Source organism: Fusarium venenatum (genome assembly GCF_020744135.1).
Source record: "Fusarium venenatum strain MPI-CAGE-CH-0201 chromosome Unknown EDB82scaffold_2, whole genome shotgun sequence".
NCBI lineage: Eukaryota > Fungi > Ascomycota > Sordariomycetes > Hypocreales > Nectriaceae > Fusarium > Fusarium venenatum.
In genome coordinates, this window is record NW_027072130.1 from 4441283 (window position 1) to 4465895 (window position 24613).

At 47.3% G+C, this 24613-nt stretch overlaps 8 protein-coding genes across 8 annotated transcripts; 3 read left to right on the plus strand and 5 right to left on the minus strand.

Annotated features, from left to right (window-relative positions):
• Positions 1-142: 142 nt before the first annotated feature.
• On the plus strand, positions 143-1180 carry EDB82DRAFT_498372 (uncharacterized protein). Its single transcript, XM_025734522.2, has one exon. It carries the CDS (start codon positions 344-346, stop codon positions 1082-1084), a length of 741 nt encoding a protein of 246 aa, XP_025585319.1. The 5' UTR covers positions 143-343; the 3' UTR covers positions 1085-1180.
• Positions 1181-2310, minus strand: EDB82DRAFT_498373 (uncharacterized protein). Its single transcript, XM_025734523.2, has 2 exons — positions 1468-2310; positions 1181-1410 (listed from the first exon to the last, which is right to left on the minus strand). The coding sequence occupies exons 1-2, from the start codon at positions 2179-2181 to the stop codon at positions 1231-1233; spliced, it is 894 nt and encodes a 297-aa protein (XP_025585320.1). The 5' UTR covers positions 2182-2310; the 3' UTR covers positions 1181-1230.
• Positions 2311-2940: 630 nt separating this feature from the next.
• EDB82DRAFT_498377 (phosphatidic acid phosphatase type 2/haloperoxidase) lies at positions 2941-4582 on the minus strand. Its single transcript, XM_025734524.2, has 2 exons — positions 4140-4582; positions 2941-4085 (listed from the first exon to the last, which is right to left on the minus strand). Exons 1-2 carry the CDS (start codon positions 4323-4325, stop codon positions 3093-3095), a joined length of 1179 nt encoding a protein of 392 aa, XP_025585321.1. The 5' UTR covers positions 4326-4582; the 3' UTR covers positions 2941-3092.
• A 1155-nt stretch (positions 4583-5737) lies between these two features.
• EDB82DRAFT_474847 (pectin lyase fold/virulence factor) lies at positions 5738-7011 on the plus strand (the record flags this gene model as incomplete). Its single annotated transcript, XM_025734525.1, has 4 exons — positions 5738-6203; positions 6253-6341; positions 6389-6557; positions 6608-7011. The coding sequence occupies 4 exons, from the start codon at positions 5738-5740 to the stop codon at positions 7009-7011; spliced, it is 1128 nt and encodes a 375-aa protein (XP_025585322.1).
• Positions 7012-7274: 263 nt separating this feature from the next.
• On the minus strand, positions 7275-9289 carry EDB82DRAFT_555195 (amino acid permease/ SLC12A domain-containing protein; the record flags this gene model as incomplete). Its single annotated transcript, XM_025734526.1, has 5 exons — positions 7275-7782; positions 7834-8588; positions 8650-8757; positions 8828-8975; positions 9261-9289. The coding sequence occupies 5 exons, from the start codon at positions 9287-9289 to the stop codon at positions 7275-7277; spliced, it is 1548 nt and encodes a 515-aa protein (XP_025585323.1).
• Positions 9290-10796: 1507 nt separating this feature from the next.
• EDB82DRAFT_474849 (pectin lyase fold/virulence factor) lies at positions 10797-12064 on the minus strand (the record flags this gene model as incomplete). Its single annotated transcript, XM_025734527.1, has 2 exons — positions 10797-11926; positions 11977-12064. 2 exons carry the CDS (start codon positions 12062-12064, stop codon positions 10797-10799), a joined length of 1218 nt encoding a protein of 405 aa, XP_025585324.1.
• A 1841-nt stretch (positions 12065-13905) lies between these two features.
• On the minus strand, positions 13906-14886 carry EDB82DRAFT_498380 (hydrophobic surface binding protein A-domain-containing protein). The gene has a single exon (XM_025734528.2). The coding sequence runs from the start codon at positions 14761-14763 to the stop codon at positions 14245-14247; it is 519 nt and encodes a 172-aa protein (XP_025585325.1). The 5' UTR covers positions 14764-14886; the 3' UTR covers positions 13906-14244.
• Positions 14887-20259: 5373 nt separating this feature from the next.
• EDB82DRAFT_498385 (10 TM acyl transferase domain found in Cas1p-domain-containing protein) lies at positions 20260-23607 on the plus strand. The gene is made up of 3 exons (XM_025734529.2): positions 20260-20938; positions 21042-23255; positions 23306-23607. Exons 1-3 carry the CDS (start codon positions 20615-20617, stop codon positions 23312-23314), a joined length of 2547 nt encoding a protein of 848 aa, XP_025585326.1. The 5' UTR covers positions 20260-20614; the 3' UTR covers positions 23315-23607.
• The last annotated feature ends 1006 nt before the right edge of the window (positions 23608-24613 follow it).

Below are 24613 nucleotides of genomic sequence, written 5' to 3' on the forward strand. Positions count from 1 at the left end.
GCGCTGGGTCGCGACCTACAAACGACGGGACCATGTTTCATTGTTGGCTTGTTTGAGTCTCGATTGGCTGTTGTTTGCTTGTCCCAAGAAGGCCTCATCAGCGTCTATTTGGCAATGTTGATCACTGGCTTTTTATAAAGACGTGATGGTGAGACGGGCATTTACTCTTCTACATTCGGATCATTCACTATCTATCGCTTCATCGTCGTCATTTATTAATTCTCTTTTCTCTTATACTGCAGTGCAGTTAATTCTCTCTTTGGACATCTGTCTCAACACTCTCTCCAATCAGCTCCACGCTACATCTACCTACCAATAATACAGATCATCACCTTCTTTCAAAATGAGCAGACTCAACAACGCTATCAAAGCCGGCCAAACAGTTATTGAACTGGGCCAAACTGCCAACACCTTTGCTGGCCACGCCAACCAATTCCGTGCCGCAGACAAGAAGGAAATCGGTCGACAAGCTGGACGTCATGCCTTCAATGAAGGAGCCGAAACAGGCAAGACAATGGGTAAGACATGGCTCAAGACTTTTGAGGTCATGCCCCGTCTCGTCTGCCGAGGTCTGCAATTCATCTTTGCCATTATCGCCTGTGGTTTCTACGGCCATCGAGTCGACAAGGCTGACGACGGAGACTATGGTTTCTCCCCAGAGTGGTACTTTGCCCTCACCATCGCAGGTCTCTCCGCTGCGACATCCCTAATCTTCGTCGCCGTCACACCCCTCGGTGCTCTGCCTCTCATCGGTAGCAAGCTTAAGCTCCTCAAGACCTACCGTGCATTCGCATGGGATCTTATCCTCTTCATCACCTGGCTCGTCGCGTTCGGTATCTTTGCTGGCATCTTCCTTGGACGAGACAGCGATGACAAGTACAAGGGTGCCAGCACGGGCCCTATGAAGACGGCTGTCTGGATCGATCTCGTCAACTCCATCCTCTGGCTTACCTCTGGTGTCTATGGCTGCATCAAGACATTCTTGGGCGACAAGGCAGATGAGGTGACAGACAAGGTTGGACAGAAGCTGTTCACCAAGAAGCAGAAGCCAGCTAAAGAGGCTGACTATGCTGAGAGTGTTTAAACAGTATTGAGTAGGATATTTTATCGGATACATTTTGCATCATTTCCTTTGTCAAGCCGGCGTTGGTCATCATTAGAACTAGAACCACTACTGGATAGTCGAGCAAGCATTACATTTGATCAAATTTCAATACTTTTGTTTCTCTGTTACATGAGAATTTTGCTAAAAGCTTCCCCGAGTCCACATTCCACTAGCCAAGCTTCCAAAGCCTTCATATCGCCACGGTTTCCTCTAGCTCCTCGCTTCTCAATCATGTCGGTAATCTCTTGCATATCATTGAAGGTACGCTTCAAATCCGTCGCTTCTTCTCGGTATCTTTCACTGACCTGTGATCCAGATAAGTCTCAATAATCCGTCGGGCCCAGTCACAACGTTTGACTTACCTTTTTGTGATGCGCAGGAATGTCACCCCAGCTTTCCGTCTTGATGAACTTCATAAAGTCATCAACTGCCGTAGATCCTCCCTCGAGGCACAAGACGCCAGGCTTTCCGGCCAGCAAGAAGCCTGTGAGCCCATATGTTGGGGCATAGTTGACGAGATCGTCTCGTTTGGCTCTTGTACTAATGGAGGGAAAGTAAAACCACACACGTACTATTGAGGTATCCTTGATTGGAGTATTGGCTACTTCATCCTGTTTCAGACCTTCCAGGTGTTGAGTGGCGACCTCTTTGATGTGTTCGATGACGGAAAGGATGTCCTCGTCTGGAAGCTCTGAATTCAGCTTGGCGACGTCTCCTTTGCTCATCCATTCAGGCTGCTGTATCCTGGTTTTGATTGATGGTGGATCTGCCATTATGTCTCCTCTTGAGCATGTCAGAGGCACACTCAACGTAAGCTGTAACAAATGAGCCGAGGAGTCATCATCTCCAAAGTCATCGAGACTGAGGATAAGATCAACACCCGTCTCATGAATATTCGGTGCCTCTTCATCTCCATTTTCACACCAGTCTTTCAACTTCCCTATTGTGTCTGCCGATGTAGGGTCCATGAATATTGCGTCATCGGAGGCATACATAGCCATGAGGAGATCGATCTGACCAAGCTGAAGCTCCATCAGGTCCTTCGGTAACACATGTTGCATGGCGGTGCTAGACATAGTAGTGGTTCTAATGGCTTCCTTATGCTTTTCAATGGGTAGCAACCACAATGGAGGGTCCTTTTGCCGCAATTGATGTGCCTCTTTACAAGTGAATTGTTGAAATTGCAACGCGGTGCGCGAAGATTGATGATCACGTGAGTCGCCGGTCTCGCTCTCATCATCCAATCAATGGTTGTATTTCTTATCCGACTCTTATCGCATCACCTGCTCCTACCCTGCATCGTCATCTGGAAACTGGAAGGGGATCGATTATTCTGCTCTCCGATACTAGAATAAGTTGATTTCAGATGCCGATTGATCCTTGGAGTTTTGGATTCATTGAAATGCTATGTTCGGTTATCTACTCTGTCTCCGTTTACAGATATGATTTGATACTCTTCATTGTATACGGAACCGTGACTTGAGGTTGCGTAATTTATCAACTCAAACACATTTGATTAGCTGATATTTGAATGATGACAGCAATGTTGACTAAAAGTCTGGGTCATGCCGTGGTTCCATGACGATTTGTGTGAATTAACATCTTGATATTAATTTTACTTGGGTCAGGCCTTTGACACGGCGCAGCATCCGAGCACGATGGACTACGTGGCAGAGTAAGCATCTACTGTGGGTAAAAAATTTACAACGGGGAGGACCTGTGAGCTTAAAAACGTAAAGGTGATCCTTTATTATAACGGAAGTGGATACTACAGCCTCGACGTAAGCACACAAGGGTCAAACAAATTCACAATCAGATCGCCAAGACACACATAATCAAGTTCAAAGTTATTTGGATTGGCCGTTAAGGTATCATACAATCATTATGAAAAAGAATTAAGAATACTCAGGTATCATCGCCTTCCATTACCTCTCTCACTCTCCACTCTCACATTGCCTCCAGACATATCTTATTGTCCATTACACCATTAAACCATCTCTTCGCCGCGAGTTCCATGTCCAAGACCTTCACCGACAGGGCGTCGAGGAATAGAACCGTTGTGGTGGCCAGCTCCATGCATATGCTCAGAACCGTCGCTGAAACCGTTGCCATGCATGTGTCCATGTCCAGCTCGGTCACCCTTCATTCCATGGCCAAGACCGTGAGAGCTACCACCGTGAGTACCCCAGCCAGCCTTGTGGGTGAAGACGGCATCGACGAGCTCAGCACCACCCATGTTGTACTGGAAAGGAGCATGGCGGTTAAGGGGAATGTGATTGAAGCGGAAATCCCAGACGGCGGCAAAGGTCATTCGGTAGGCGGAGAAAGCAAAGACGGTACCAATGATGGCGCCGGCAAGGACATCGTGGAAATGGTGGTACTTGTCGATAGTAAGGGCACCGCCGATCAAGACAGCACCAAGAATAGGAGCGTAGGTAGCGATCAACTTCCACATAGATGGGTGGTAGTTGGAAAAGACCTTGAGCTTGGCGTTGAGGTACAGGTACAGGTAGACAAAGCCGGCAAAGGCAGCGGTGGTGTGTCCACTGGGCATAGACTCGAGCGCATCGTTGATCTCGCTCTTATCACCTGTGCAGATATCGGGAGTGTAGTAGAGCTGCAGGTATCCCTTGTTGTTGTATCCTCCCATGGTGCGCGCTCGCTCCATGTCAGGCTTGCAGACCTCGAGGAAGTGAGGACGGAAACCACCAATGAGCCACTTGATGAAGACCTGGAAGACAGCAGCGGTGATGAGGGAGTAGAGAAGACCGATGGTAGCGTTGTTGAAGTCCCAGAAACTGCGGATGCGGATCTGCATCACCAGGAAGATAAAGATGGGGACCAGAGCAGCCAACATAGCAGCAGCCCAGATGGGAATGATCTCTCCACGGAGAGGGTATCCGTACTCGGGCCAGACAATTTCGCCGTCGTCGAAGGTAACAGGGAAAGATCGTGCGGGTGCGGGCTTAGCAAAGTAGACCTGGGTAATTTGTTAGAGTAAGAAGAAGAAGAAGTAGACGTGCTCAAGACTTACACCAAGGCCAATAGCACCCATAACAGCCATGGTGACAATGTCGAACCATGTGTGCTTGATCCACTGTCCGAAAGAGGGCTTTCGAGACATGGTAAGAGGATCATGGTGAGCCTTCTGGCGACGACCCATCTTGGAGCCGTGTGCGTCTCCGTGGGGAGTCTTTTCCTTACGAGAGAAGATACCCATGTTGTCGGTGATAAATTCTTCAACAATGTCGATGAAAGATAATGATGGTGATGTTGCTGAAGGCTAGAATAAAAGCCAACCACGAATCAAGTGGCTTTGCACCTGACTTAATAGGTACCAAAAGAGCTTTGGAGGTTTCTATGACTAGTGGTGTTCAAACTCAATTGAGGACAGCGACTTCTCTTTCTATAAATCAGTGAAACGCGACAAATTGACGTCACTATCATTGTGTCAGATCCACTCTAACAAAATACTGTAATAACAAGCTTAAACAGGAAGTCAACTCAATACGAAAAATGACAGCAGGAAAGTACGTCAAGCCACAACATCTCGACGTCATTACATTTGCTGGCCAAGGGGAGAATTGAGGACTTGGACGGCAGCAAACTGCCGAGTGGACACCTTTTGGCGGCAGCTTCGTGCCGGATAACCAATCACACCCATGACAAACGGCAGGGAAGCGGCTTGGCTGACATCTGAAGACGGACAAAGTGTGGCTTGATCTTTTGACTGACGACAAATTCGTTCATTTTTTTAGCTAATGACACAGCAGATTGGCTTGATTGATGGGCCCAAAAGATGTGAAACTTGCTGTGTAGAACCCGTGCAACGTGCATGATTCAGTAGTTATCTCACTATGTCATCCTGACGATACCAGTCAGCAGAAGAGATAGACACAGTACTGCGTAGCCATTCTCTAGATCATCCCATAGACAGACCTTTTAGTGTGTGGCTGAGGGCTCTAATGAGAGGCGGCTGATCAGCAAGATATATTAAACCTACGTTGGACGCGATATCCGGATTACAGACTTCTATAGTATCTACTTAGACATATAGCGTACCTGATAAACAGGAGATATATTGCTGTATACTCCACTTTCAGTTACGCCACAAGTCCTGCTGTTTACCTTTCTGCTAATTGGCCAAGTAAAAATAATACGCTAAAAGGTCCGTCTACCGGCATGAAAGAGATTGGCAAACACGGGGATAAGTAACCAAATAATGTCGAGCCGGAAATAAAAACTAAAAAAAGCCACCGTATTACAGCGAATGGCGCCCTTTGTCTTTTAGCGTATTACAGCGAATAGCTAGCTAGATTAGAGTTATTACCTTCTAATTTCTAGGGGTCACAGGACCTCGTCTAGGCTCGTCCAGGCTACCTACACTGGCTCGTCACTGACGGGAATAATATTCCCCGTTATTAGACACAACTGAAACAACCTAAGGAGCCAAAAGACTTCGCTGCGTCCTCCCATAAGGCAATTTCTCCGAGGAATATTCCGCTGAATCCGAGAACCCCAGTACTTTGGGATAATTGTTCAGATGAATGTTTCACATAAGATGAGACTGGTTCTCCAGTTGATCTCTTGGCTCATAGGCTTATACTCCATCATCAACCAAACATAGCCATCATGAAGTTCACCCTCTGCCTCAGCGCTCTCACAGCGCTCCTCACCTCCGTCACAGCCCAAAAAGTCTCCGGATCCGCTCAAGGCTTTGCCCAAGGCGTTACGGGTGGTGGTTCTGCCGCAGCTGTTACGCCCAAGAACATCAAAGAGCTGGTGACATATCTCACCGACAAATCTCCCCGCGTTATTGTTCTTGATCGCACGTACGACTTTATCGGTTCGGAGGGTACTGTTACAGAGAAGGGTTGTGCGCCGTGGAAGACTGGCCCAGGATGTCAGACGGCTATTAACGCTGCTGGGAATTGGTGCGGTAACAATCCCAAGGTTGACGTTACCTACAGCAAGGCTGGAACGAGTGGGATCAATGTTGCGTCTGACAAGACGATCGTTGGAGTTGGTAACAAGGGTATCATTAAGGGCAAGGGATTGCGATTTGTTAATGTCAAGAACATCATCGTGCAAAACATCCGTAAGTTCGTGACTGACAGTTTGTATACTGATAACTAATGGCACGATAGATATCACGAACTTGAACCCTCAATATGTCTGGGGTGGCGATGCTTTCACCTTCTCCGGTACCAGCAAGATCTGGGTTGATCACTGCACGGTAAGCTCAGCTGCTTAGACAACCGGAAACATTGCTAACGGTCCTAGACCTCTCTCCTCGGTCGACAGCACTACGTCTTTGGTCGTGACAAGAGCACTGCCATCACACTCTCCAATAACCATATCGACGGTCGCACGCAGTGGTCCGCTGGTTGTGACGGCTACCACTACTGGACCATTGAGATGGTCGGCCAGGGTGATCAGATTACCCTCCAAAGTATGTTCCTTCCCCTCGCCAAGATTCTGAGCTCTACTAATACTGTTCAGACAACCTCATCGAGCACACAGCAGGCCGTGGTCCAGCACTCTCCGCAACCACGTTCCTCCACGCCGTCAATAACGTCTGGCGTGATATCAACGGGCACGCCATCGAAGGCGACACCGCCGGCAAGGGCCTTTTCGAAGGAAACGTCTTCCAGAACGTCAAGCAAGTTGTCGTCCCCGACTTTAAGGGCCAACTCAACAGTTGTCCTGATAACGCCGCTGCTAGCGCCACTCAGCAATACCTTGGTCGCGTGTGCCAGGGTAACATTTTCATTTCTTCTGGTGCTTTCAACAGAAAGGATACTGGTTTCATGTCTGAGTTCAAGGGATTGCCTATTGCGAGATCTACACAGGCTACTACTGCTCGAAGCAAGGTTCCTGGAAATGCTGGCTTTGGAAAGATCTAGGAACGAAGAATATTTGCTCCCGAGGCCTAGCGCTGCATCCTGTCATAGCCAAACAGTCAAACTTGATTGACATCGGTGCATCCGGCTGGTTTGCGTTATGTCTTTGTCAGTCGGCTTGGATAAATATTCATTACCGGCATAGTAGACCATACAGTGGCGATGGGTACTGGCTGTTCTGGTAAGTTATATAAGAAGGTATTTAATATCACTTTAGATTTAGCATTCAATCATAATAATAGTAATCATCTGTCTAACTTAACATCTTAACACAGCCAGTCCCAAACCTTACCCCAGATTGTTGTTGGCTTCCTCTCTTCCCAGACGATAGCATCAATAGCAGCCTTATCGCGATAAAGATCAGCCTCAGTAGATAGCACCCATTTAGTTTTCTTAAAGAACTTCCAAAAGCAAAAGAGGATCGCTATGAGCGGGATACCGATGTAGGTGGTGACGAAGCTGTTGGCATTCCAAGGGGTGAATGTCCAGAACCCACTGAAAATGATAATAGTGCCGAAATAAAACATCGAGAACCAGGCCAGATAGGGTTGGAATGGTGCCTTAAAGACGAGTGATGACCTATCTATGCCTTGTGCTTTTAAGGCGCTGTGAAATTTGACATAGATAAGACAGATAGCGAACCAGGTAAAAAGTGATGACAGTGTAGCAAGGTTTTGAAACCAAGTGAATGCCACACTACTGCTAGCAGAGCAGGAGAGATACGAAAGTAGAGAGATGGCAGTAACTAGCAGTACTGCCACCCATGGCGTTCCGCTAGTAGATGATTAGTCTATATCCGATGTTTAATGAAAGAGGTACAACTACCTTTTGTTACATTTTTGAAAGATTTTGGGGGCTTGTCCATTCTTCGACAAAGCATAGAGGTATCGACTTCCGTTGAAGGTCATGGCGTTGGCGGCGGAGCTGGCGGAACTCAGAATAACAGCATTGATGAAAGATGGCAAGACCTTGATCCTGGCGTGCGTAATAGCAATGACCCATGGTGAGGCTGCTGCACCCTTGGAGCCATTTGTCTGAGCACTCAGCAGCTTCTCATCGTTGGACGGAACCAACACACCGACCGCTAGAGCGCCGAGAACATAGAAGAACAGGATTCTCCAAAACACTCGGCGGACAGCCTTGGGGATGTTCCTTCGTGGGTTCTTGGCTTCGCCTCCAGCTACGGCAACGGTTTCGATACCACCAAAAGAAAAGGCTGCATTGACTAGAGTCGAAAAGAAGCCCAGGAACCGACCCAGGTCACCGGTTGCCACATACTCTTTCATCGCTCCGGGGTTCTTCCAGTAGCGGAATCCGATACGGCCTCGCCCTGTTGCGCCTACGTCAATGAGGAAGGCTAACAGAATGAGACCGACAATAGCAATGACTTTGATGCCAGCAAAGTAGAATTCGACTTCTCCGTAAACTGAGACGGCGAAGAGGTTAATGCAGGCCACCAAGACGATGAGAGCGGTTATCCAGACTGCGATGTTGACGCCTTGGGCTCCCTCCCAATACTGTATCACGACGGATACAGCGGCAATCTCTGCGCAAAGAGTTATGACACAATAATACCAGCTCTGTAGGTTAAGCAAAGGTTAGGTCAAGCAGGAACAATTATTTAAGATACGAAACGCTTACATTCCAACCAATGGCAAACCCCAGCGCAGGGTCTACCCAACGATCTGCGAATTGAGGGATTGCTCCTGGGAGGGGGAGCCAAGTACACATTTCACCCAAACTCTGCATCTGTAACGATTCAATAGATGTCAGCCGCTAATAGTTCATGCGTGCAAGTATGTTCAAATTTCAGACATACCATGCAAAATATAGCGGCGCCTGAAATGCTGTAGCCCAGCAAGAGACTAAGCGGACCAGCTTGAGTCAAGGCACGGCCAATTCCAAGGAAAAGACCCGTACCAATGGCACCACCAAGAGCAATGAATTGAATATGTCTGCTTTCGAGCCTGTATTGATCAGTAAGAGTCTTACACGGTGCTTGTGGTGTGGTGAGCCAAACTTTCTTTCCAGTTCATGATATTCCGTGGAGGAACCATGTTCTAGAGCTGGTTGGGACTGGAAGGACTCTAGCTTTTCGGATGATTTATCCATAATAAAATATATTTAAAGTGTTTGCTTATTTCTTTGTTCTTAAAGTAGCTCAAGGAATTGGCGACATTGCCACTTTAAATAATGCAATTGGACTTGTTGCACTATCCTCACATGGATAGGCTGTTAGCAACAATACATACAGATCAGTTGATGTGCCCGAAACGACCATGATAAGGACGTGAATAAGCTTTCCGCGGGAAACTAAATCTTCCCAGATGCTCGTTCTACGGACGCCGGGGCAATGGTCTAGATCACGCCACTCCAGCTTTAGTCTCAACTGATATTAGATGGGCCTCGGAACAGTTATAACACAGATGGGGTGCTGTAGGCGATAAAAAGGTGTGGGGAATCTGGAGACTGCATGAGTGTGCTGTGAGATAAGCATCTAGACGAAATCAACCTTGTACAAATCGTGGGTATCAGGTCATTGACCCATCGCTGTGGTTTGGTTTATATATCGGATATCTGGACAGTCCTTGTTTTGAGCTTGCTTGCTTACTTTCTGCCTGAACTCCTTTCTATATTGCCAATCTACAAGATTCTTCTGAGCAGAGACTAAAGACATCACCATTCTGTGACCTTGTTAAGTAGGGCCTTGTTCTTAAATCTACTATCAGCATGGCTGCTAATCGCGACAGTACAGGTCAGGTCAACAGGGTGCACATAAACTGTAATGGACAATCTGCACAGGCCATAGAAGTCAGAACCTCAGCCCCCCCTGAGAACATTTCAACATGCAGAGGTGACTGCCGGGGAGGTCCTTTGCCGGCCATAGCAGAGTCGTGCGAAGTGTTACATAGTGAGATGAATACGCCATGGAAAGCTCGCCGTGGGAAACGTTACCATTCGACGATCCACATCTCGTCTAGCTTTGCGGTCAATTACTAATCCACAACGATAAATAAGTCGTTCAAAGCTCAGTATCCATTTCAAATCGGCTACTTGCCGTGAGAAGGAATCAAGTTCGTTTAATTGACGCCTGCCAATTATTGGTCCAAATGACTAAAAAATGAATCAACATGTCGTTCAAAGCAATATGCTACATATTTATTGACTTACCAACAGATTCCGAACGGGATAGCTTTCGCCGAGGTGCTTTACTTGCCCGCGGTGTATATGGAAGCATATTTCTCCTCGGCAAACTTCAACCTATTCCATTGATCATGAGGTCTCCGCCGTGCGTGACGGATTCCGGTGTGGCGTAGATAAAGATGTTGGGAAAGAACCTCGTTCTATAGTTAAGTACCAAAGGCTGTACGTGGTGGCCTCAGGGTAATAAAAGTATTGACCGCTGAAACCATATCTAAGAGACGAAATTAGTAGGTTAGTGTATGTTCTTTAGACTATGGTTCTTAGACTACTTATTTTTGTACCCTAAGACTCAGGAAGCCATTATTTCTGCTACCCACTAGACAGATTAGCCTCAAGGTGTTTCGAGTTTGACACTCGGGGCAAATCATTATCATGTCTGGCCGGCATTTTTTGATAATTGGTTAATTATGCTCTTGAGTTTTATCTCCGAGCTAACTGGTATACACAAACTGGTTGAGTAATACATTATCCGCTGCTTCTTCACCCATCCAATACAAGGCCAACTGCAATTCGATTTCCGTATCTTACTAGCAAAGCACAGCCAAACACTACGTACCAATCATTGATCCAAAGACAAGCCAATCTTAGGGCTTCTTGCACTGACCAGCTTTGATGTTTGCCTCATTCTTGCAAGTGTTACACTTGATGATGTTTCCGCTGCCCTTGCTCAAATTCTGAATGTCACTATCATTGTTGTTGAGAGTATTTTGGACAACCACGTTATCTCTGGCCTTGATTGCCTTTCCGAGGACAATACAAGCAAGAGACAGAGGCATTTCTGCTGTAGCAACACAGGGATCATCGTAAATGCGAATGCCTGCTCCTGATCCATCACTGGCTTTCTGGCCCTCGATGGTGTTGTCGGTAACTAGAACCCCAATGGAACTTCCGAGAACAATGCCCGCAGAGTTCTTAAGGCAGGCAGCAGGGGTTGGACCGATATAGTTATGGGCAATCCTGGCTTCCTTCACACCAGGATCGGCAAAGATACCGAAGCAGTTGCTCGTGAGCTTGTTGTACTCCATCACTGCACCGTTGGTCTGAACACAGAGACCAATAGCATGGTTCGAGATTTCATTCTTCTTGGCAAAGACATCTGACTTGTTGTCCATACAGATGGCGATGTAACCACCCTTAGTGGTCGTGACAACGTTGTCATAAAAGACCGTGTTGATTGAACCAAGTGTCAGGCCGCCATATGCTCCGCCATCAATGAGTTTGTTGTTCGAGATGTAAGTGTTCTTGGCTCCGAGAACGGCAATGTTGATGCCAGAGAATCCCTGGACGGTGAAGCCGGTGACAGACACACCCTTGACGGGCCTTCCTACAGATCGGACTTTCTTGTGCTCGGTAATAAACTCGTCTGTTTCGACCTTGTACCCGGTGATGCAGATACCAGTCTGTAGCTTGTTTTTCTGCGGATCCTGAGTCAAGCCGGTGCAGGCATTCTTCTTGAGATCTTTTGGGTCTGGTGATTTGAGGATAGCACCATGGCCCTCGAGCTGAATGCCATCTTTGTCGATGACAAGTTGCTCAGAATAATCACCTTTTGCTACCACGATGCGGTCACCGGGTGATGCATTCTTGATGGCATGCTGGATCTTCTGGCCGGCCTTGACATGAATGGTACGACCGTAGCCATAATACTTCTTGGGCTTGGGTGCAGATGGATAGTTCAAGTACTTGTGTGGAATATCACACTTTCCCCCTCGTGCTTTGAAAGTCAGCAAGTTGATGGCTTTTAGTTCATATAAGAACACTCACCGACGAGACCATTGGAGGTGTCATGCTCCGTATAAGGTGAAGCAACAGCAAGGCCGACAAGACCAACAAATGCTGCACTGAACTTCATGTTGGCAGTAGGATGATGTAAATTTAGAATTATATGTATGATGAGGTCGATGTCGAGTAACTTTCAAGCTGCATGATCTCCTGGCTGTAGAGGCATTATATACTGGCGACTTCCCCCTTTCCATAAGAGCCAGCATCCTAGTAATGGGGAGGACGATCTAAGGTCTCGACCTCAAATGCAGCCACCGAATATCCAACTGGCTGGGTGCTACCAAAAATGGACAGCTGATGGTTGATGTGACAGGAGGAATGAAGTGCGGCGTCGAATAGCGATACAGCCACTTGACCATAGTGTGGGGATGAGACGCCATCAAATGCTAGCTTGAGAAAGGGATGATTCAACATTGACGACAGGACTTGATCGTATAATAAGAAACAGCTACCGAACGATTCATCAACGTAACTGATTTGACACAGAGTACCATTGTTCATACGTTGATCGGAATGATAGAGACAATCACGGTATATCACTTTGGTCGCTTCAGCTGATTCAAGTTACTTCGAAACAGTTTTATGCTGAGGGACTAATTGCTGCGATGAAAATAAACTTGGGATTGATTTGTGCCAACATGTCACTCAGATGAAGGTCAGTCCTGTAATGGTGACTAGTGCGACGCCACATCTCAACGAGCATCACTAAATCCAGCATAGATCCCCTCACCATTGAAGCCACATGTAATGCTCCAACGAGTGTTCCCTTTTTTTCTTTACCGTTGCGGTGGCTTCGTCTTGTGCCTGGAGTAGGGCTCAAAATATCGAACTATAATTCAGCCCCAAAGGGCTCGACCTCACCCGAGCAGACGGTTCAGCCTTTCAGGGTTTAATCTCCTTATCAAAACGGAGATCGCCAGTCAATAGTAGATCTCGCCTATCACAACTTGCCTGACTTTATGATGTGTCGCTTGATGATACGCTCCAGCCCGATCTAATCGCAACGATTCTCATTTAGCTTGACGATTACATCTCAATTGGGTTACTGGACGAGCGCATTGATAGGATGATGTTTACAAGGCTGAGTGAGTCTGCATCAAGCTGAAGTCTGGACCCAGTAATATCAGTTTGGTCTTGTTTTGCCACGTTGTCGACGAATCCAATGCTCTCGAAATGAGTTTGTGACTTGAAATGGGCATCAAGCTTGACTCTGGCCCATTAGGTCCTTCTTCAAAACTCATCTCTGCGTTTTTTGGGGCATTTATAATTGCGAAAGGGTTCGAGACAGCATATGAAGTCGTTAGATCAAGCGGGTAATGGAATAGAAGAACAATCGGCCTATCGTTCTGGGCATCAGAACATGTCTCTCTAGGTTGCCAGCGGGGATTGCGTGTTGTGCGACGGCAATTAAATGTCCATCAGTAAACAAACCACAAACAATCAGGTTATTTCAGGTCGACGATAGTTGACTGAGGCGCTTCAATTTCCATGTATGCTGGCTTAGTATGCTAACTTGATTCGAAAAAAAGGTCGATTGGGTCAACATGCGGAGACAATTGTCTGTGACTGCTAACAAGCTGAGGTAGATATTACTTTCTTTGCAAATTGACCAGTTTAAGGAGTCGAGAAAAGCAGCGGAATAATCTAGGTAAGAAATTGACGGCTTTTGGTGTTAGCCCTCCTTAGGGTATTAGAAAACTTAACCGCTGGAAGCATAAGAGACGAAATTATTAGGTTACTTTATGCTCCTTAGACTACTTAGTTTTATTTCCTAAGACTTAGGAGGCCCTTCCACTGTGTTTCTCGACCCCGAGACCAGTCATGAACAACTGCAAAGAGTTTACAGGGATGATGATCCAAAAGAGGCTGACTAGACTATTCGGGACTTTATGCAGAGTTTACAGAGTAGGATCACTTGTCTTCTCGTTTATTGGGCCTTGCTTACTCTATGAATTACTAGCTCTGATAGGAAAGGTTGGGTTGGTCGGTTGTTTCTGTGGTCGACGTCTCTCCGTTGCATTCAGATGCTCACGTGTCAATGAACCCTGCCTCGGCACGCATATCCTATCCAACTTCCTCAATAGGCACAAACAATTCCCTCAAAAACTGACATATCGATTGCATCTTTCTATTACTCGACAACTCAACTCATTGTAATATTAAAATCTCTGCTAAAAATGGCCATCCAAGAAAGGTAATAACGTCGTCGCGGGTCTATTCACTTCATAACTCGTTCCCTCATTTCCCCAATTATCCTCGTAGTGAGCTGTACTTTCTGATTGCCTTTGCAAAACTTTCGTCGATCCCTTGGACTAGTGCCTTTGCGTTTGCTTGCAGGTCCTTGGGAACCTTTGCTAGGACAGCTTCGGAGAAGTCGGCACTTAGAGCGCGCTGGAGCTTGAGGTTGAGGAGGATGACAGGGCTGACCATCAGTTTGTCGAACTTGGGCTTGGCGGCAATAATGGTTTCGATTGTGGCGCTGACGTCTTTGGTCAACTCTGAAGTGGCCTTGGCAACTTGAAGAGTCTCGTCGACGGATAGAGCCTCAGACTTGCGAGCGGCAAGAGTACCGTCGTGGATCGCAGTGAGCAGCAATGTTGATTTTGTGGTAATGGGGAGTGCTCCGACAAGTGTCTGAGGCCAGTTTGTCACGGACTTGTCCAGAGCCAAAGTGGCATTGGAGATGTTGTCGATGGCTGTAGAGATTGTATCTCCAGATGCGAAAGCACAGCCAACAAAGGCGATCAAGGGGAGAAGGCTGAGACGCATATTGTCTGAGAGCTTGAGTCAACGAGTAGTCGATTGGTCAATTGAGAATGCAAGATCTGCCAAGATGAAACTCTTAATCGGTCAGGAGTAGTCCAGTCCTAATATACTGCCTTTGTAAGTGCTTCACATGAAAAGTTTCTCGCATGCTGCTGTGCCTTTTCGGAAGGCTGCGGTGGTGACCTCGTGTAATCCCAACCAGTATCCCCGCATCTATCCTTAAAGAGGAACTCAACGCCGTGTTGACGACAACCAACACTAGCATATCCATCTCCCCATGGGGAAATGTCCAGGTAAACCTTGGGTTCTTTGCTATAGTGGCTGATCTTAACTTGGCAAATCTGTGATTAAAGGTGGATTTGGATGTCACTCGCCGGGGTTCTTGGCAAGGGTTGCGGCATCATGGGCCGCGGCTTTCACGAGGAAACGTTCGATGGAGCTGTGATAAGGTGCCATTTGACAAAAGAGGCAGGCTGGTCGGCAGAAGGATTACTCAAGACAAGGGCTAAGACCTGCGGCGTAACTCGAGTTGTGCACAGTTGCGAACTGTCAAGCTCAGTTGGCCATTGGGATGCAACACCATGTTCTACAAAGTGGGATATTCTCTGCGCTTGCGTCATATGTTTGTTTATGTTGTGTGGGAAGGAGGGTGATGTAATTGTTGGCCATGTATAAGAATTATGCTTAGTCTTATGCAGGTACGGCACCTGAGGAAAGCTTGTTGATACACATCTCTCGGTAAGTGACATCAGGCAAAGGCTACTGATATCAGTACATAGTAGACCTTCCTACAACATATTCCAGAGAATCGTATTTGTTTTGGACTCACCTGGGGGAGAGAAGGAAAATAATATTGCAGATTTCTGACTGAGTCTTGTCCCTTCAGACGTCGTATAATGGATGGCAACTGGTAGATTGAATCATGGCTGCAAGCACATGTTACGCGATCTAATTAATCTCTGGTGGCATAAATTTATCTGATTTATCCTCCTTATGCCTCTCGGTAATCTGGATTCATCTCTCTGTGGACACCGTATAGATTTCTTAGTACCGATGAGTCAAAGTCGAGACGACAGTAGAAGTCAAGTCTGGGTATCACGATATAGAAACGTCATAACACTGCATGGGAACTTCCTCAACACGGCATAGTATACGTGTGTTCGAGCCCTTGATATATGCACGCTTTATCATGCAAACACTCAACAGTATCAACTTCAGCACTGGTACCCACCACCTTGAACTATCAATTCTAGGTTTACGCTCTGTATTATATTATGCTCGAGTAGTGCTGACTTCACATGCAAGACTGAATGCTCTCCTCTGGCCTGGGGCTTAGATCAAAACTGATGCAGTTCGGTGAAGTTCCGAGCATAATGATAAATCTCATTTGGACTACACCAAGATCTGGTATGCATGTGTAGCATTGCCATAGGCTTATTTCATCCTAGGTCTCAGAATTATCTATAACCCGTCAAGTCATTGGAAATCTGGCCGATCTAATGAGGATATTTGGACACAACTTGGAAATCCTGGAGAAAAGCTCATGATATAACCATACCTCCTCGAGCGCAGGACAGCTTTGCCCTAAATCCCCAATAGTATAAAGACTGGTACTTCCCATATGGACGGGGATGTTCTCGATGTATTATTCATAGCTAGCGAGCCCCGGTCAATCTTGTACTAATAGAAGTGATGTTAACAGCAGTGCCTCGATGTTCGTGTCCGTAACTTTGTGACGGTTTTATCTGCCTGGGTACCCATCCGTCATCAATATTGGCACTCTCCAGTGATAGAGTGGAAAGCTTAGGTGTTCCCCAGAAGTGCAACAGCAGAAATAACAACAGTTAGAAGTTTAGTACAAGCACAAGGCAAAATGTGTGTCATATATATACTATCATAAAAATCACATGGTACAAGATCCAGTTTCAGTAGTGGATTGTTTGACCAGTCCTTGGTTGCTGCTTGGTTAGACAACTCTGGCTTTAAGCCATGTTACGGAGTTCGTAAGTTGAAATTGTACACGAGAATGATGTTACTGAATATCCACGAGTGTAGTCTGGAGCGTTTCGATTCTAGGCCTGCTCATATTCAACATGTTTAACGAAGGACTCTCGAGTTCAACAGACGGGCCCATAGGTATCGCACGTAATTGTTAGGATCGACAGCGCTCATGATCCTCTGAGTCCCAATATTACATTCTGGATAAGGATCAGACAGTGCACGAACTAATAAGGAAAGTCCTCTGTCTTTCTCATCGTATATAAAGATAAAACAAATCACTGCAACTTTGTTGTCGACTCGTGCGAAATCGGCCTTGCCAAACTATGTAAACATGCCACAACACATGGAATTTCCCTCTCTGGAGTTAGCACTTGACAGACATGAGCTCAGCTTCCTTAGATCCTTCCAGAGAGTTATATATGGATTAAATCGAGTCAAAAATGACGAAAGAACGCGGACCGGGAATGGTCTTACGCAGAATGAGTTCCAGCTATCGTATGTTGACTCGTAGTTGCCATGATAATCACACAATCTCCCTGGAGCCAGCGGGTCATATCGGAAGATGGGCATCACTGAACAGAGGCGAGATTGTTAAGCTTTGGAAAACATTTTCAGCCGCCCGCGGACAGATGGTCGCTCGCTTGAATCAGGGCAGAAACACGCCCGGACCTACAAATACCAAGGTTATGATATTTAAGAACATTACATATAAACAGTAGCAGAGTTTATCACAAATCTCGGATCTCACCGGATCATCCGTGTGGGAATACGATTATCGGTGGAATCGCGACTTCAGAAGGCGTCTTGGCCGCTCAAAGACGCATGCGCGATCACTTATATGAGTCAGGGCAAAAGCGGAATCAGACCTACCGAGCTTACGATGTTCAAGTGAGCCATGTCAGTGGGTCAATTCCGACCATCAGCAGAGTTCATCGTGGGATCTAGTTATAATAATCACACGGAATCCTTCGTACAGAAACCCCAGTATCGATGGAACCTCAACTGATTCCCGTAGGATGCTCTCTACTTTCCCTGTTTCCATAGGACAATATGCGCTGGTTGTATTTCGCTTCAGAATTGAGAGATGACGTCGCTGATGAGCGTCCAGTAATTAGGATCAGTGCATGTCATTTGTGTCTCTCAGTTGGTTGATGGTGATCGACGAACGACCCAGAGCTGACGCGTCAAAATATGGGGATCAAGGTTGGCTTACCCTAGAGGCAAGACACGATTTCTGTGAGCTCAAGCTTATCGTCAGATAGTATAGAAGGACGTCATCATGGACAGCTATTCCCGGAATACGAGGCCGCTTAATTTATGCTTATGTGAATTCACCTTTAGTTGGTTGAGGCCAAATACGATCTTGAAGCTTTGACTAGCCAAGCCACATTGAAGATGCGAGAGCAAAGTCACGAAAGACACAAGCATCATCCACTGCATATGGGAACGAAACACGGACTAAAGCAAAACTCACAGTAAGTGACTGACGTCAGGAGAAAACCAAGTGCTGTTTCGCTTCCAACATACCAATTGATCTTCATTCCTTCTCGGCGTCTTTCCATGTCCCAGGCTGCGACCGCAGGTATCAAGACAATGAGTGATCGGCTACAGTATCCTGGTCAACAAGTCCCAATCTAGTCTTTATTGGAGAGTTTCCACACACGCAGCTTCTTCACCTTCGGCAGTTATCTAGAACCCATAGAGGTTCTAGAGACGCTAATAAGTACGACAGTAAACGTTGACAGGAAACAAGGCTAACTAATACTCCGTAAACAATTGCGCTTCATTGACAAACTCTATATCGCCAAGCATTTTCGCGGTAAAATCGCCAAGCAAATAAAACGGTTTGTGGTTCGCTTTCTAAATGAACCAAAGTTGGACTAGGGTAACTAAATGCTTTCATCGGACGCCGAGTCCGTCAATCGGAACCCCGACAAGCTTCGTGGATTTTCTTTTCCCCAAGGTACCATTAGATCGCGCGCTCGCGTTGCAAAGAAATTAATTCCCCATTCATTTTCGCGGATCATCTTGTCCAATGCTCTTTTTTAGTGGTCTGAGATAGAAGAAAAACCGGATTTCAGCATGATCGTCGACGGAATAATAGCCACTCGACAGCCACCCAGTAGAGACAAGTGGAGCAAGCAGAGACAAGACAGTTTCAGAATGGAATGAGATTTATTATCAGCTGGTGATGTTCGGTCCGCTTGGAAAGCATTTGTTTCCTCGCTTCGTAGATAAAAGGAAACACCAGGCCGACATTATGCCAAGTATTTAAACGGTGAGTAAAGAATCTACTAATTAACGCCATCCCACAACATCCCATGCTGTCTTTCGATAAACAACATGATAAAAGTTCAAAATAGGCCTGTCACATTCTACTCAAGCACCCCTTGCAGGGGGCGTTGTCAGGGGTCAGCAGAAGAGAAGAGCCTGGAACCGCCCCACGGATAAATGAAAAGGACAGCGGTTGGAAATGACGCAACAAATTGATCGAGACACTGGTTCGCTATAATGGACAGGCATTACTACGGCAGCTTGCCTTGTTTGGGGCTAGAGACCTCTGTAACCTTAAACCTTTCAAGCTTTTGTTCGCCTGTTTTGGAGGCCCGAACCAAAAATTGGGAAGACCAAGTTTGAGAGACAAGAAGTAAAATAGAGAATTTTCACGGGGTAATGCACAGCCTTCACCAGTATCTATTCTTGTGTCCGGCTGCATGCAGGTCATCATTCCTGTGCACACAAAAAGAGCGTGTTTGAACCAAAAGGGAGCATCAACCGACAAGGCACAAGGGGCGCTAGAATTTTAGTGGAGGAGCACCCCGGTCCTTAGCAGGTAAGCCAAGAGATTAACTCGTCCAGGTCCTAGATTAGCATTTTTTGGCACGGTAAGGGGGAGGCAAGGCGCTCTAGAGGGAGTCACCAGATTGGTGCTTTTCCCAACAGTCACATCGTGGTCTGATGCTTAAAAACACTTGGCATTTTGACTTTGATTGAACCCTCCCCGCAACCTTAATTGTCATGAAAAAGTTGAGGACGAAGAGATCAAAGGAAACAAAGCAGTGGGTTTGGATCATCAACTGCAAGCCTGTCTCCAACCGAGTCAGACTCCAGATCCTTTGTCACGCTATTTCGCTCATCCTTTGCCTTTTTTCTTTCCTCTTCTTGTCTTCCTTAAGACGTTTTGGCGCTTTTGACGCTGATCCGTCCACAGCGGTGGAGTTGAGTGACACCCTGACATGGCCTCTTTCATGGCTGGAAATGCTTGATGGAGCAATGTCCCTGGCTCGTTTTCTGTGGACCCTTGAAATGCTAGGGTCATGCCAGTTGCGCTACGCTCATGTACGCTGATCAGGGGGTTGCTGCGTTCTATAGGACGTTTGCGGTACCTGTCCTGCAATAGCACATTGGCAATTGAGCCGTTTCGCAACCAGGTAGTCTTACGCGTTCGGTTACCTCATATACTATTAGAGGTAACATTTTCTTTTGATCGTCTCTTTTGCCTTTTGACTTTTGCCTTGCCTCGTCTTTTGTTTTTGCAAAACCCGGCCCGCCACGACAGCCTTTCGAACAAGTCCCTCCTTACGCTTGTCTCGATCGATCTTTGTTTATTGTCTCAGTTTCTTCCATTTCAGGAATTTTACTGTCCCTCGCTTTATCTTGGAACAAGACTCATTCGTCCCTTGCATTGAGTCTCTCTTCGATGGTTTTGCATTCATCGTAACCAAGATTTTCTCTTTCTTACTCAGTCACTCGCTCGACTTTGCGTTATAGCGCCACATCGCAATCGTTTACACCAGAATAATTCCACACCTCGAAATAGGTGTCGTAGGACCAACACACAATCGCTGTCACAATGGGCGCAATAATGCCATCAGGTGTTGCGCTTAACCGGGTGCTGGCCCTCGGTTTGACGCTGGTCGTCATCTTGGGCATCGCCATCAATCAGCTACAGCTCAGCGACGATCCCTACCGTTGCAAGGCATTGCTTAATGACGGCAACTGGCTTGATACACCTGCAGAGAATGGAAGCAGGGCGCCTTTTAACAACTGGCAGCCATCGGGATGCATGCTTCACAAGTACAAGAAGGAGGAGATCGAGCAGTGCATGGAGGGGCGACACATGCTGTTTGCTGGTGACTCTACAACTCGACAGGTCTTTTACGGCATGGCCCGTCTGGTAAGTCTATGGCAATTTTATTACACCAATTTGACATCGAAATGTGTCGCTCGATAGCATAAAGTATAGTATAGCAAGACCATGTTGGCTAACTCGATTGCAGCTCGACGCAGAAAAGGCCGACGCTGTCCGAGCCAAGAGCAAGAAGCACGAAAGTCACGACGAAGAATTTGCAGGCATCCGACTGAAGAATATCTGGGATCCTTTTGGCAACGACAGCGATATTGTCCGAGACGAACTTTCCCTCTACCACCAAGAGAAGCTTGACCGCGTCCCCGTCGAAGAGCAGAAGGGCCCCGCTGTCGCCTTTGTTGGTATGGGAGTTTGGTTCGCCGCCCGCTTCGAGAAGGACGAGTCTCTTTCCAAGTTCCAGTCTGCCTTTGCCAACATCTCTGAGCTCGTCTCTCACAAGGACTTTGCACCTTTCGGCAACCGACCCATTGATCCCCGCGATGGAATTGGCAACGAGATGTTCTTGGCTCCAATCGCCCCTCCCTTCTACGATGAGCTCCCCGAATACCGCAAGACTGGTGTCGCTTCGCAGCCTGGCGAGGTCGAGGCCATTGATGAGTTCCTCCAGAGCCAGGAGCAAGAGTCTGGTATCCCTATGCTGTGGTCTTACCCCGCTCTTTCGTATGAACAGAAGGATGCCATCGGCGACCACGAGAACGGCTTCCATGTCACCGACCAGGTTGCTGAGATGAAGGCCCAGATCCTACTCAACCTTCGATGCAACGCCAAGCTCGACATGCAGAAATCTTACCCCTACGACCGCACTTGCTGCACTAACTACGGCCAGAAGTCATTTGTCCAGATCATTCTCGTCACCCTCGGCATGTTGTACGTCGGTGGTGCTGCTGTCACCGAGATCCTCGCCCTCCGATCTGGCGAGGCTCCCAAGTGGGCTTTCTTCAACCTCGACATCGCTACCTTTGTCACCGGCCTTCTCGCCTGCTATTGGGCCGACCGAACACAGTCTTTCGCTAAGGGCTCCAAGGAGTACAGCATGTTCGACTTCAACCTCATGTCTGCTCTTTGCTTCATTGTCGGCTTGGCTCTCATGACAAAGTCCAAGCCCCCACCTCCCCGACCTGGTGCCCAGGCTGCCGCTGCCGCTGCCCCCGCCACCCTTGACGATGCGAAGCCTTTGTCGCGCGACCAGACTGATGAGTGGAAGGGTTGGATGCAGGCTCTCATCCTCGTCTATCACTGGACCGGTGCCTCCAGAGACCTGAACATCTACGTTGGTATCCGTCTCTTGGTCGCTGCTTATCTCTTCCAAACTGGTTTCGGCCATGGTGTTTTCTTTAGCTCCAAGAAGGACTTCTCCTTCAAGCGTGTCGTTGCTGTTCTTCTGCGTCTTAACCTGCTGAGCTGCGCCCTGCCTTTCTTCATGAACACTGACTACATGTTCTACTACTTCGCCCCCCTCGTCAGCTTCTGGTTCCTCATCATCTACGCCCTCTTCGCCATCTGCCCCAAGTACAACGATAACACCTGGGCCCTCATGGGTAAGATCGCCATTTCGGCTGCCATCTGCCCTGGTGCTATGCTGTGGACGCCTGTCCTCCAATGGGTCTTTGACGCTTTGAACATCGTTTTCCGAATTGAGTGGGATCTTCACGAGTGGCAGTTCCGTCTTGGCCTCGATGGTCTTATCGTCTATGTTGGTATCATCATGGGTGTCGCTTCGGTTCGAACCAAGCTTTACAACAAGATCCTCACTCAGTCCTACGGCCTGGCTGGTATCGCCGGTATCCTCTCCATCCCTCTGTACTGGTGGGTCGCCGTTAGCAAGGCCGAGAAGAAGCAGGACTACACTGCCCTGCATCCCATCTTCTCCTTCATTCCCATCATGGGCTTCATCGCCGCCCGTAACATGTTCCCCGCCGCTCGTACCTGGTACTCTCGATCCTTCGCCTGGATTGGTCGCTGCTCTCTGGAGACCTTCACCCTTCAATTCCACATCCTTCTCGCCGCCGACACCAAGGGTCTTTTGCTTCTCGACATCTTCAAGGGCGACGGTAGCCTTCTCTGCGACCGCTGGAGGTCCCTCGTTATCATCATCCCCGTCTTCTTGTGGATCAGCTCCCGTGTCGCCGATGCCACTGGTGGCATGGTCAAGCTGCTGACTATCGACTGGGCTTCTGAGGAGCAAGATGAGTACGACATTGAGGCCAAGGGTGATGCTGAGCCTTTAATGGGCGGTAACATCCTTTCGCCCTTCACGCGACACATGCCTTCCAAGTCATCGTGGGCCAACAACCTCAAGCTCCGTATGCTTGGTCTTCTTGTCCTCCTCTGGGCATTGAACTTGGTAAGTCGCTCTGCATAAGTGTTCACCTTCAAATTACTAACATCAATCAGTTCTACTAGATTTATTCATCGCATGGTATCCACCGGTGTCAAAACGAGGCGTTTGGAGTAGCGATTTTGTATAAGCAGGCCATACAGTCAGCAAGGTTCTGGCGAAGAGGCATCATTCATTATTACGCGTAATCTGCGTGTTGGCATTTCTTTTATTTTTCTCGGGGGCACATTTACCCGCTCTGTATATCACGACACCATACACATTCTCATGGCTTCACACTAAGCCCCATATGACATGACATAGATTTTATATCGTAATGATAGATATTAAAAATGATTGATTCAATAGTACTAGTTACCTTTCACAACCCGTATCATGATTGAACGTTCCATCGCGCGCTTTGACCTCTTCACACACTGTCGAGCCTCACGTTTCACGTCTCGTCTACAGCGCATAAAACAAGGCGAGGTCTCGTGCGACGGTGGCGCAGACGGTGCTTGTGCGGGAGATGTCAGAGCTTTGTCGCGTCTGTATTGTTTGTTGTTTCATTTAGTAAGCTTGTGCCAGATGATCTCATGGGAAGGTGCACGGATTCAGTGTCAATGGTTGTTTGAGATTCAGCCTCATCCCCAAGCTCAGTCCCCTGAGCGCCTTATTTTTTTTCTACTTTATTAAGAGCCTGCCAAATCAGCAAGAGTTTATATCTATTGCCGCCAAATATTCTAGCCCTGGCCAGTCAATAATAAGCTGGTTTCTCAGGTGGCTTGGCTCCACAGGCGCTATGGGCCGGATCTCATGAGTTGATGCGCATCAGGGTACCAGAAAAGTTAGCTGCCAGAAGCATTAGAGACTAAATTAGTAAGCCACTTTATGCTATTTAGACTATACTTGTTAGGCTATTTGTTTTTGTAGCCTAAAGCTTGAGAGGTTAATTCTTCTGCTACCCACTATCTAGATGCGGTACACACTCATCATCTTGTTGAGAACCGCATGACGTTCCAGCTATCGCATCCGATCCGCAACGAGCTCTATGTCGCGTTACACGCTCATGTAGTGTTCCTGGTTTTGTTTGTGTCTTAGTCGACCAGTTCGAAGCTGTAGAAGAGCGCTGAGACCTCCGTGGCAGTCAGCGAGCCCATATCAAGACCATCATCCCACTTGCATGCTCCGCCGCATTAGCAGAGATACCAGAACAAGTGGGTGGTTGTGCCTTCCTCGTCTGGCGCCTGCCTCATGAGTTGAGGGCCCCCTTCCGACATAGTAGATGCTAATCCAACCCAATTCGAATTCTTTTCTTGTCCTCTATGCTTCAATTTTATGTCTTTTGTTGATGCTGTTGTCGTTTCTCTCCCGTGGTCTCCCTG